The following is a 14,104-nucleotide window of genomic DNA, read 5'->3' on the forward strand; positions in this document are numbered from 1 at the left end:
TCGCATCCAAGTCTTTCGAAAAAAGTAGTGTGACGGATGGCATGCAAAGTGTTTTCAATGTTACTTATACGGCTTTCTAGTCCATTTGTATTATTCAAGTATAACATTGAGATTCAGCCAGACAATCGGTTAACAGTTTTCGAGACGCTATTGTTTGGAGTTGCTCTTTTATTTCAGACGAATGTATAATCGTGCCTAGATATTTTTTGTTATCGAAGTTGCCTGTGAATGGGTATCAGGTCCGGGATTTGGTTTGACGTTGCCACTCATAAACAGCAGCATGAAAAGGAGACGAACAGACGAAATTACTCCTTGGGTAATTAGTATACAAAAGCGTGCGTAAGACGATGGGGGCCACAATGTTGACTGCAGGTACCTGGTGACACAACCAATTCTTGCTCGATACGCCTCCAATGAGGTGCCAATTTTTAAAGTTATTGAAGAATCTAATATCAAAGAACTGGTAGTGATGTGAAAATACGTTGCTCCCAGATGTGGTAAAGTGATGAAGGACAGGCAATAGGAAAAAAAGCTGCAACAGTGGCGGGGAAAAATACTGCTATACCCGTGTCCTTCAGTCCCCCCCCCCGAAATCAAATTGGTCCCCCCTTACAGGCAAGAGTTAAAGGTTACATAATAGTGACGGTTCAACCAGAGGAAATATCAGAGTATCGGATTTTGTTTCACTGCTTCACGTTGTTTTCCCTCGCTGTAGCATATGTTAATGGCGTAATTTGCACAAAGCGAATGCTTGCACAACTTTTTGTTCAAGTTGTCCGAAAATCATATAACATGTAATCCTCCTGTCTAACACTCAGGCCGCCCTTGTCTAGGATCTCGCCGTCGTCTTTTGACCTTCACCCATACTCCATAATTCTAGGCGAAAGCCAAAAGTCGACATCGAGACCCTAGATAATACTGCGCCCAGGCTTGGCATTCACACAGATCGAATGTCTGCGTCGCGTCGCGTTTACAGTGGACGTTGTGTATATTTACTGCTCTGTTCCCGCCCATGAGTCTGTGTTCGCGCCCTTAGCTAACGATTTTGTTGCATTCTTCCTTAACAAAAATGTGTTTGGGATGGCAGGAGACAACGATGTCATAATATTTGTAAATAGATGGAGACACGGAGTGATACAACCTTGAGGAATACTTTACGTCTGAATGTTTAAAGGCTTGCGAAATGGTCGTGGACACTGATCACGAACTTGGGAATTAAAAGCTTTAATATTTAAATGCATGTAGATATGTCATCGTTCAGTCTATGTGATTCGGCTTTGCCTTGCTAAGGGAATGGTCAGTTTCTTCGGCCTGGGGGGGGGGCGGTGGATTATTTTTGCCGACGTCAAAAAGTGGCTGACCCCCCTATTCCAAATTTTGAAAACAGGGTGACCCCCCCTATTCCAACTTTCGAAAACAGGGTGACACCCCCCCGGGGCGCGACATAGGTAAATAAAAGGTGGACATAACGTCATATATATCTACATATATATATATATATATATATATATATATATATATATATATATATATATATATATATATATATATATATATATATATATATATATATATATATATATATATATATATATATATATATATATATATATATATGTATGTATTATATTTTACATTTTACATACCGGTATATTTATATTTTAAATAGTCATTCTATGTTTTAATGAAATTGTTGACATGTCAGTTGTAAGATAGGACTTTCAAAGTGTCAATCTTAAAGTTTGAATACAGTACATTTTGAATGAGCTGTATTTTGAATGAGCTGTGAATGTATTTCACACTTTCTATGCTTAACCAGATGTCCTGAACTGTTGTACAGAATGGATGTCAATCATTAATATCAAAGAGGAAAAAGCAGTGAATCAAAAACTTTGATGGGTGTTAGACTTGCCAACCATCCAATTAATTTCCTGAGGAGCCATAGAGAGCTTTTTTAGCCAAATCTGATGTGTACAGTGTCCGAGAGGATCTTTTCTTGTAACATTGAAACCATAAAAGCACAGCTAATAATGACAAAAACTGCCTTTTTTAACTGTTATTTTGTTCATAAAAAAGCATCTTTCTACAGAAAACTGTGAAACAAAGGAAAATAATTGCATCAATGAGAAGGAAAGATATCTTGTCATTTTTCTATCTCTAAAATAAGTCACTGTATCAAATATATATTGTGAAATATTTGTGCAAGTTGCTTTCTCATACTGAATTCTCATAGAGAGAACAGAATTTGTCATCCTTTTCATATGAAATGCAGATTCATAATGGTACACTTTCACTTAGCAAACATCAAGATATCTCTGATTTATTCAAGTATGGCGCCCGAAGGGCGCGCCGAAAAATATGAAACATCCTGATATCTCTGATATATATGCCTGGTATATTAAAGTCATGCACCTGAAGAGCATGCTGAAAAATGTCTGATATATTAAAGTAATGCGCTTGAAGAGCACGCTGAAAAATATTGAACATACAGATATCTCTGATGTATGTATGCTTGATATGTTAAAGTTGGGCGTGCTGAAAAATATGACTGATTATTAAAGTTACGCGCCCGAAGGGCGCGCCGAAAAATACAACTGAATGATGAAATTTGTGGCTGACACTAGCATTTTAGGCAATGATGAGCCTGTGTCAAAATTCAAAAACACACTGACCCCCCCTATTGGGCATTTCAAAACATGGTGACCCCCCCTATCACCAAAGTCAAAACAGGGTGAACCCCCATGAATCCACCGGCCCCCCCCCCAGGCTGAAGAAACTGACCAGTCCCTAATATAATGCAACAAGGACATACATACACCGTACGGGTTCGACGCAAAATTAATCTATCTGCATCAGATATAGGCCCCGGATGTAGGCACAGCCATACAGTGCGACACATAGGGGCACTGTCTTTTGTGAATGAAAATGGGCGAGTGTCACATAGTTTTAAAGACTTATACAGCTCGTACGGACGTTTTCGATAGCTGACCAGCTAGAGGGGTCAACTAGTCTAAGGGGATGACCATTCAATATCCGGGGTTTCTGGATGATTTAAGCGGCTTTTCGTGCCTGGTCCACTGTTCAATCGTTTTTCACTCTCTGCTTACTGGTAATTTTTTTTTCGCACTCCTCATTTGGATACTTTTCCCCCAACAACAAATGTACAGTTCTCTACCGTGTGCGGAGTAAAGTGTTGCACATTAGATAATCAGTTGGAACACAATACTTGTACATATATTTAAATGTTTATGCATCTTGAACTGCGTGTAGTTCATGTGAAAAATTTGTTTGACACGAAAACTTCTAATGGAGATTATAGAAAATCAGAAATATCTCGTATCAGAATTGAAGTCAACCTAATTAAACGTCAAGAATATCTCACCGACAAAGATAAGAGGAATGACGTAATGACAAACTTGTCTATACAACGACCTTCAGTCGGTATATTAGAACCAGCATAATCAAACAATGCTTATCAAGAAACTGGAAAAAAGGGCGATAAAACACTCGCCACAGTTTTTCCAGAAAAAGGCGATCATGTCATATAAAAGGAATAATAACATAAAAGACATCCTCGTTCAAGCAAAAAACCAAACACGAGGAAATAAACGAACACAAATGATCTAAGTAACAAAGCACACAACAATCAAACCACAACGTAACGATTCTAGCGTCTCTTTTTGATGAGCAGTGGGGACCATTAAACTAAACATGTGGGAAAACGAAATTATCCGAGCGACTGATGAAGGGACCCCCCTATTTCGGTTCTGAAACATCGTTAAGACGAATCACTCTATCATAAAACCGATTTTCCGGGTGGGGCCTGATCACATGTCCAGGGTCAGAGCACTATAGATTCATCAGTGTCTTACCATGTTCCCTGTTAATATGAAACCTCATTGATCCACTTACTTTATCGTATATCCCTAACAACGATAGAAACAATGTAAGAAGAAGCCTTCATTGTTTTTATATTAATAGCATTCCCTAAAATCTATTTGGCCAAAGAACCATTGCGTATCTGACAGAGTCTTAAAATTGCGCCCAAGGGCGCCCTGAAATAAAAAAAATTGTGTTACAGAAATAAACTTTTGATGGATTTTTTTTCTGTCACCTTAGTGAGCCATCTTTTTTCCTAAGCTCCCTCTGGCTGATTTTTTTTCATTGACATTCGCTGAGAATATTTTTTTTAATCTTCTAGACCCCCAGGATATCAAAGGGCCCAGCCCTAAGCTAGGCTGGGCTCGAGTTGTCGTGTACGTTATGTCAACGATCGCGCTTGAAACATGTAAATTTCCGCGCAGTGCCGTTTTTATCCCCTGTCGATTTTATCATCGCTCATGGGCGGACGACCCTACTTGGTTTCTAGTCATAACACAGCCCAGATGTCTGCTGCCAGAACCAGAAGCCACTTTCTGTCAGTCGTTTAAATATTCTTGTGTGGCATACGTTATTGAGTCGCATCTCAACATAGCTTGCATTTTTCACAGGCTATATATTTAGATTTATAAAACGCGATGCAAAATTTAATATTTCTTGCAATGAAAGCGGTAGCACGGACATTACCTTTGATTTTTTTCAAAATGACGCGGCCCGAAAATAATGACCTTTCAAAAGTCTTTGAACTAAGTGACACTCGCCCATTTTCATGCATAAAAGACAGTGCCCCCATGTGTGTCGCAGTCCATATCAATAGTAATAAACGTATAATTGTCATTTAACTTTTGAACTTTCAAAGAATACTTTTTAACCTGAAGAAATATTACTAGAGGGACTGTGATAGAGGGACTGTAGTTTTTGTATAAGAAAATTAATTCCTTGTTTTCTCACACGCTGTCATGAATGGAAAATCAACATCTTTTGTGAAATCCCAAATCATGTTTCGGAAAACACGTGCACGTTTTACCTCCGCCTTCAAGAAAAGTTCATTTCAATCAATTATCAAACATACCAGATGTACATTATGATTTTGTTTTGTCGGGGAAAATTGTTAACAGTTTGCCTCATAGACGCCCATGTATTATGATTTTTTTATATTTTTTGATGAAGCACTATATAAGCCACATCATGAATTCTGCAAACAAAATTGTGACCATTCCCAAAAGGCATGAGTGATATTTCACAGCCCTTCAAAATGTCCTCACGAAAAAATAGTTTTCGTCAAAGATCCAAAAAACAACAAACAAAACACCGTCCCCGTAATTTCTGTCCAGTCCCTAATCTGAAAGTTTGACTTTGAAAGTTTACATTTTTAAGTGTCTGTCATACGGACGTCAAATTTTCTGTTTTGGTTTGATATGTAGGCGTCATTTTTCCGGGCTTAAAATGTATCATTGCAGTAATTAATATAGTCATGGGCAGATTTTCACCCTTTTAAAACCATTAAAACTTCTTAAAACCATAACATATTTTAGTAAAGATTCGAAATTCAACATTACTTTATTTAGATTACCGCTGCTGCTTATACAACAATAACAGGAGCTAGGATTTTATGACGAGTGTCGAAATTGGCGACTAAAAGGAAATCAACAGATACAGCTGGCTATGTCATTTCAGCGAAGCATTGTTTGATTCTCTGCGCATGTGCGCGGATGAGATCAGCAGGGGATACAAACAGCAGTGCACCGGTATGCTGATCCAGCCATGGTAGTTTGGCAGCTGTTGTTAGAAAGGATCACCTCGGAAATCGTACCTGGAAATGCACAGAAGATCAATCTTGACGCAAAGAGGATAGCAGGTATGAATTTAGAGATGTAGTGGGAGCCATCGATGCTCGTTTATTGAACCACGGTCCCTCCACTGTGATTGAACGAATTGTACCTCTTTGTACGGGAAATTCATCTCCCTCACTCAGCGACAATTTTGTTCACGAACTTCCTCGTCTCTAAAGATTATTACAGAGACATTCGCCGTGTATCGAACCACAAGCAACTATGAGCATGGATCTTTTGTTTACATCCATGCTGTGTGTCGAACCAACCGAAACGGGCCATATCCATCCAACTTTGATCAAAGTAAGATTTGCGGAAAGACACTCTACCCGTGATTGTGTACAGTGTATTAAGAAACCAGTGCTAGGTCAGGTTAAAACGTTAAGGGTCATTGGTTATGTAAGAGGGATAGTATTGTGTGTGATTTAAGGGGAGGAACTTTTGATGTCGAGGTGGGAGGGGGCTTGAAAGATTAAAGAACAAGAATAATAAGGGTTGCCTTTGACAAATAATCAAGCCGAAGCTAAGGATGACAGAAAAGTAAAGATTACAATCAGATATGAAGCCATTATGCACGGACAGGTATTGTAAGTCTTTGCTCAAAATTTTCCGCTCGGCCTGTTGAAGTCACATTTACAAAATCTTTACTCCCGTACAAAGAATATACACAAAAGAGAGCTTATCGGGTAAGATAGTGACGACTCTCTGTGTGTATGTGTGTCTGTCTGTCTGCCTGTCTGTCTGTCTGTCTGTTTTCTGTCTGTCTGTCTGTATGTATGTATGTATGTATGTATGTATGTATGTATGTATGTATGTATGTATGTATGTATGTATGTATGTATGTATGTATGTATGTATGTATGTATGTATGTATGTATGTATGCATGCATGCAAGTACATCCTTGTGTGAACATGAGGGAGAGTGGGCAATGCGAAACTTATCTGAATATGGTTCCTGCTATATCACATGATGAAAGCACCAAGCTTGGCGCTTTTTCCCATTTTTCAAATATGTGAAGTTGGTGAAGCCTAACTCCAACTGCTACAAGATAAGCGACCAACTTGCGCACTGTAAAAGTCAGCCTTGGTGAACTTAACCTTTAAGCGGAAGCTGTATCGTTATTCTCAGAATCATTTTCACCTGAACCCTTTACACTGAGGATGAGGAAGACCCTAACTTTGTGCAGGTTCAAAAGTGGACCGTTAAAATGAAATTTATTTGAACTCAATGCCTCTCTGACACATATATTCAATGTCCTTATAATGATGCAAGTGACCTATATCTGTTGGGGTTAATCTGGATTAGTCTTTTGGTTTTTTGGTCTTTAGTCTCCACGGACACCATCAGGGACTTATAGGTTTGGTCATGTCCGTGCATCTGTCCGTGCGTCCGTCCGTTCACGCACATATCGCAGAGATGCCTCGAGTGATTTCATACAAACTTGGTACAAGCATTACTTCATATCTCATACATATGAACGTCGATTCGTTTTGTCATACGGTCCAATATGGCCGCCATCGGCCATTTTATTACGATTTTGTCATGTACACAGCCATAACTCAGACATGTTTCAACCAATTTTATTCAAAGTTGGTACAAGGACATTGACCTATGTCATACATATGCATGTCAATTTGTTTTATGATACAATCAAAAATGGCTGCCATGCGGCCATTTTGTTACGATTTTTTCATGTATGGAGCCGTAACTCAGGCATATCTCAACTGATCTTATTCAAAGTTTGTACAAGGACATTAACCTATGTTCTACACATAAACGTTAATTTGTTTCATGATATGATCAAATATGGCCACATGGCAGCCATTTTGTTACAATTTTTTCATGTCCTCAGCCAAAACTCAGGCACGTCTCGACCAATTTTAGTCAAACTTGGTACAAGGACATTGACCTATGTCATACATATGCACATTGATTTGTGTTGTGATACGATCCTATATGGCCGCCTTGCGGCCATTTTGTTACGATTTTTTCATGTATGGAGCCATAACTCAGACATGTTTCAACCGATTTTATTCAAAGTTGGTACAAGGACATTGAACTATGTCATACATATGCACGTCAATGTGTTTCACAATATGATCCAATATTGCCACATGGCGGCCACTTTATTAAAATTTTTTCATGTCCTAGCCGTAACACATTCACGTCTCAACCAATTTATTCAAAGTTGGTACAAGGACATTTACCTTCGTCATGCATATGAACATTGACTTGTTTTACGATAACATTGAATATAGTTGCATGGTGACCATTTCGTTACGATTTTTCCATGTCGAGAGCCATAACTCTGGCAAATCTCAACGGATTTTATTCAAAGTTGGTACATGGACATTGACTTAAGTCATACATATCTATATCGATTTTAGACAGTAAGATCAAATACGGCTGCGTGGCGGCGATTTTGTTACAATGTTTTAATGTACAGTGGCATAACTAGACATATTTCGACCAGTATAATTCAAAGTTGGTACAAGGACATTGAGCTTTTTCATACATATGCACATCAATTTGTTTAACGGCATGTACCAGTATCATGTCAATTACTGAAGTTCCATAATTAGGCTGATATGTCAAGAAATACTGCATCAAATTTCATGAAACTTGTACAGATGTTACGCTCACATTGCTTTAACAGTGAAAAAGACATTTATAAGTGTCATTTTAACTAATTTGTCATTGCATATGTAATGAACTTTCCTAACTAGAGTGATATATGTAAGAATACTGCATCAAAGTTGAAGAAAATTGATACAGATGTTGATCTCCTTGTGTTGTAAATAGTGCATCAAACTTTCTGAAATATGGTACCGGTGATAATCTGTTAGTGTTTGGATATTATGCAAAAATTTTTGACAAGATCCTGTCGATTAATTCCTAATTGACTCATTTAATGACCTTTCGTATTAGGATGGCGGCCTACATTGGTTGTATGTTTTCACCACCATGGAACTCATTTTTGGCCATTGAGCGCCATCTGTATCAAAGTGTTTTTATCACAGTCCTAATTAATGAAGAGGACTCTATCCTCCCTGAGGACTTTTAATCAAAGTACCCATCAACAGTAGGGACTGTGTCATCAACGATGACTTGTTGTGGATTTTGTTTGTCAAACTCACCAAAAAGAAAATATTTTAACTGTTTCTATTTCAGCTTTGATCAATTTGTTTTAGTTAGCATTATCAATATGACAGCCTACTTATCATTTTTGTCTCGGAGAGGAGATTCAAATAGCCTGTATATTTTGTAATTTCAGTTTCATTTGGCATCTAGATTTTGCAAAGACAATTTTCAAAGATATATTATCATTTAATTGTTCCTATGACAGTCTAATTTGCATGACTTCAAGAAGGCGGCCAGCTGAATTCTCGTCTGTATAATGAATAATTTAACATTAAAAACTATCTCATTTCCATACTAATAACACACTGAAGTAGAATATCTTTCACACTTATTCCACTCATGCTTCTATTTCAGAATATTCAAAAACGTCTCTTGCAAAAACGTCTTGTCAGCAAGATCAACAATCAAGGGGAAGCCATGGACAGAAAACATGAGTCAGACAGCAACCCATTTTGAAAAAGAAAAAATATTTCGTCCAAGCTTACAAGTATTTTGCATGGAAATGAAGAAAGTCATTTGCATGGTGAAGAAATGACATTTGTTTGTGAAGAATGTGGAAAGAGTTTTACACTACACAAAGGCATGAAATACCACACAATGATTCATATTAAAAAGCAGTTTTTCTGCAAATAATGTAGTGAAGGCTTTCAAAGCAGTAACTCTCTAAAAAAATCCACATCGGGACACATGAGAGTGAAAAGCCATTAATATGCAAAGTATATGGTAAGGGTTTTGCACAGACTGAAAATCTAAATGTTCGTGTCCGGACACATACAAATGAAAAGCAATTCATCTGCAAAGTGTGTGGAAAGGGTTTTGCACAGAGTGGAAGTCTGACATCTCACATCAGGACACATACAAATGAAAAACCATATGTCTGCAAAGTGTGTGGGAAGGGTTCTGTACGCAGTGGAGACCTAAAAGTTCACATGAGGACACATACGAAGGAAAAGCCATTTATCTGCAAAGTGTGTGGAAAGGGTTTTACATCGAGTGGAGACCTAAAAGTTCACATGAGGACACATACAAAGGAAAAGTCATTTATCTGCAAAGTGTGTGGGAAAGGTTTTTCACGGAGTGGAATTCTAAAAGTTCACATGAGGACACATACAAATGAAAAGCCATTTGTCTGCAAAGTGTGCGGAAATGATTTTGCACGCTGTGGAGACCTAAAAATTCACATGAGGACACATACAGAGGAAAAGCCATTTGTCTGCAAAGTGTGTGGTAATTGTTTTACACAAAGTGGAGGACTAAAGGTTCACATGAGGACACATACAAATGAAAAGCCATTTGTCTGCAAAGTCTGTGGGAAGGGTTTTGCATCGAGTGGAGGACTAAAAGTTCACATGAGGACACATACAAAGGAAAAGCCATTTATCTGCAAAGTGTGTGGGAAAGGTTTTTCACGGAGTGGAATTCTAAAAGTTCACATGAGGACACATACAAATGAAAAGCAATTTGTCTGCAAAGTGTGCGGAAAGGGTTTTGCATCGAGTGGAGGACTAAAAGTTCACATGAGGACACATACAAATGAAAACCATATGTCTGCAAAGTGTGTGGTAATTGTTTTACACAAAGTGGAATTCTAAAAGTTCACATGAGGACACATACAAATGAAAAACCATATGTCTGCAAAGTCTATGGGAAGGGTTTTGCACCGAATGGAGGACTAAAAGTTCACATGAGAACACATACAAATGAAAAGCCATTTGTCTGCAAAGTAGTGGACAACTAAAAGTTCACATGAGGACCCATACAGAGGAAAAGCCATTTATCTGCAAAGTGTGTGGAAAGGGTTTTGCACAGAGTGGAGGACTAAAAGTTCACATGAGGACACATACAAATGAAAAACCATTTGTCTGCAAAGTGTGCGGAAATGGTTTTGCACCCATTGGACACCTAAAAGTTCACATGAGGACACATACAGATGAAAACCCATTTGTCTGCAAAGTGTGTTGAATGGTTTTGCACAGAGTGGAAGTCTGACATCTCACATCAGGACACATACAAATGAAAGCCATTTGTCTGCAAAGTGTGTGGGAAGGGTTTTGTTCGCAGTGGAGAACTAAAGTTCACATGAGGACACATACGAAGGAAAGCCATTTATCTGCAAAGTGTGTGGAAAGGGTTTTGCACAGAGTGGATCACTAAAAGTTCACATGAGGACACATACAAAAGAAAAGCCATTTGTCTGCAAAGTGTGTGGAAAGGGTTTTACATCGAGTGGAGACCTAGAAGTTCACATGAGGACACATACAAAGGAAAAGCCATTTATCTGCAAAGTGTGTGGGAAAGGTTTTTCACGGAGTGGAATTCTAAAAGTTCACATGAGGACACATACAAATGAAAAACCATATGTCTGCAAAGTGTGTGGTAATTGTTTTACACAAAGTGGACACCTAAAAGTTCACATGAGGACACATACGAATGAAAAACCATTTATCTGCAAAGTCTATGGGAAGGGTTTTGCACCGAGTGGAGGACTAAAAGTTGCACATGAGACTAAGCACATGAGAACACATACAAATGAAAAGCCATTTGTCTGCAAAGTAGTGGACAACTAAAAGTTCACATGAGGACCCATACAGAGGAAAAGCCATCTATCTGCAAAGTGTGTGGAAAGGGTTTTGCACAGAGTGGAGGACTAAAAGTTCACATGAGGACACATACAGATGAAAAGCCATTTGTCTGCAAAGTGTGTGGAATGAGTTTTGCACAGAGTGGAAGTCTAGACATCTCACATCAGGACACATACTAATGAAACGCCATTTGTCTGCAAAATGTGTGGGAAGGGATTTTCAACAAGTGGACACCTAAAAGTTCACATCAGGACACATACAAAGGACAGGCCATTTATTTGCAAAGTCTGTGGGAAGGGATTTTTAACAAGATGAGATCTAAAAGTTCACATGATGACACATACAAATGAAAAGCCATTTGTCTGCAAAATGTGTGGGAAGGGTTTTTTGCTCATATGTTCACACACGTGAGCATATGTCGCAGCGATGTCTGTCTGTCTGTCTGTCTGTCTGTCTGTCTGTCTGTCTGTCTGTCTGTCTGTCTGTCTGTCTGTCTGTCTGTCTGTCTGTCTGTCTGTCTGTCTGTCTGTCTGTCTGCCTGTTGGTCCGATATCTCAAAAACGGCGGATCAGATGAGAATCAAATCTGGTAAATAGATTGAGTTAGCAAATTGCCAGAACTGATTAGTTTTTGGTGGGTGTGTGGCTTGCATACTTTTTGCTCATTTGCATAATTAATGATTTAGAAAAAACGGATATACATTAAAAACGACTGCACACAATTTGACGCGATTTGCTACAAATGTTGATCACATCAAAATATATCATTAAGGGGTGACATGAAAGATAGTTGCTAGTTTGCATATTAAATGAACTTTCCTAATTAGGGATGTATATCTGATTTTACTATGTAAATGGAAGATACTATAATCTAACATACTTGAAAGTCATCAAGCATTTTAACTTCACCCAATTCCTAATTTGCATATTTAATCAACTTTGCTAATCAGGGATATATATTTGAATTGACTGGACTAAAGTTGATGAAACTTTCTACATGTATTGAAGTTACTATGATACAACATTCTTGAGAGTCATTAAGCATTTTTACTGCAGCCAATTCCGAATTTGCATATTTAATGAACTTTCTTAATTAGAGATATATATATCTGAATTAACTTGATTGTAGTTGTTGAAACTTGCTATATACATCAAAGATACTTTCATATAACATTATTTAAAGTCAAAAGACATTTTTACTTCAGCCAATTTCTAATTTGCATATTAAATGAATTTTCATAATTAGGGATATATATCTGAACTGACTCGATCAAAATTGATGAAACTTGCTATGTACATTAATGACACTATAATACAATATTATTGAAAGTCATTAATCATTTTCTCTTCAGCCAATTCTTAATTTGCATATTTAATGAACTTTCCTAATTAGGGATATATATCTGAATTGACTTGACCAAAGTTGACAAAACTTGATGCATATATTGAAGATACTATGATACAATATTATTGAAAGTCATTAAGCATTTTTACTTCAGCCAATTCCTAATTTACATATTTAATCAACCTTGCTAATTAGGGATATATAGCTGAATCGACCGGACCAAAGTTGATGAACCTTGCTATACACATGAAGATACTATTATACAACATTATTGAAAGTCATTAAGCATGTTTTCTTCAGCCATTCCTAATTTGCATATTCAATTATCTTTTCTAATTATGGATATATACTGGGATTTACTTGATCAAAGTTGGCAAAACATGCTATGCACATTGATGATTGTACCAGGTTAAAACAATATCGAAAGTCATTTCACATTTTCATGTCAGTTAATTTATAATTTTCGTACCTAATGAGCTTTCACAGTTCTGCATATATGGCTTGAAGGACTTGGCCAAAGGTAATTACACTTGCTATATAAAGTGGTGATACAATGACAGAAGTCAAAGGACTTAATATTTTTATTTCAGCTAATTACATATTTGTATACTTCATGAACTTTTAGAATTAATCGGCGGTGAATATTGTTCATTATACTGATCATATTACTTTCAATGAAGTTGCAAACATGTAGCAAAGGTTCAAATTTACATATAATGCAATATATAATGAAACGTGAGCATTTTCAGTCATATCTGGTTCAACAAGGTGACACCTAAAAGTTCACATCATGACACATACAAAGGAAAGGCCATTTATCTGCAAAGTCTGTGGGAAGGGTTTTTCACGGAGTGGAGATCTAAAAGTTCACATGAGGACACATACAAGTTTAAAGCCATTAGTCTGCAACGTATGTTGTAAGAGTTTTGCACATTGTGGACACCTAAAAGTTCACATGAGGAAACGTACAAAGGAAAAACCATTTGTCTGCAAAATGTGTGGGAGGGGTTTTTTAACGAGTGGAGGACTTTGTCTGCAAAGTATGTGGTACGTAAGAGGTTTGCACAGTGTGTACATCTAAATGTTCACATCAGGACACATAGTGATACAAATGAAAAGCTATTTGTCTTCAAAGTATGTGGGAAGGGTTTTGCAATTAATGGCTATCTAAACGTTCACATCAGGACACATACAAATGAAAATCCATGTACGTGTATTAGAATAGGACGTCCCGATAGCCGGCTCAGTTCGAAAACAGGAAAAGTGATTTCTCTGCAAGTTTTGTAAAAAGGGGGCAGAACCTTTACAGAACAACCTCACTGAAC

The 14,104-nt window shown here is 37.6% G+C and overlaps 1 protein-coding gene across 1 annotated transcript; it reads left to right on the plus strand.

Moving 5' to 3' along the window:
* Positions 1–9,515: 9,515 nt before the first annotated feature.
* Positions 9,516–10,445, plus strand: LOC139128693 (zinc finger protein 846-like; the record flags this gene model as incomplete). Its single annotated transcript, XM_070694427.1, has 1 exon — positions 9,516–10,445. A coding segment is annotated over one exon (930 nt), but the record flags the coding sequence as incomplete, so codon positions are not given.
* Between the last annotated feature and the right edge of the window lie 3,659 nt (positions 10,446–14,104).

Source organism: Ptychodera flava, unplaced genomic scaffold (genome assembly GCF_041260155.1).
Source record: "Ptychodera flava strain L36383 unplaced genomic scaffold, AS_Pfla_20210202 Scaffold_65__1_contigs__length_701920_pilon, whole genome shotgun sequence".
Lineage (NCBI taxonomy): Eukaryota > Metazoa > Hemichordata > Enteropneusta > Ptychoderidae > Ptychodera > Ptychodera flava.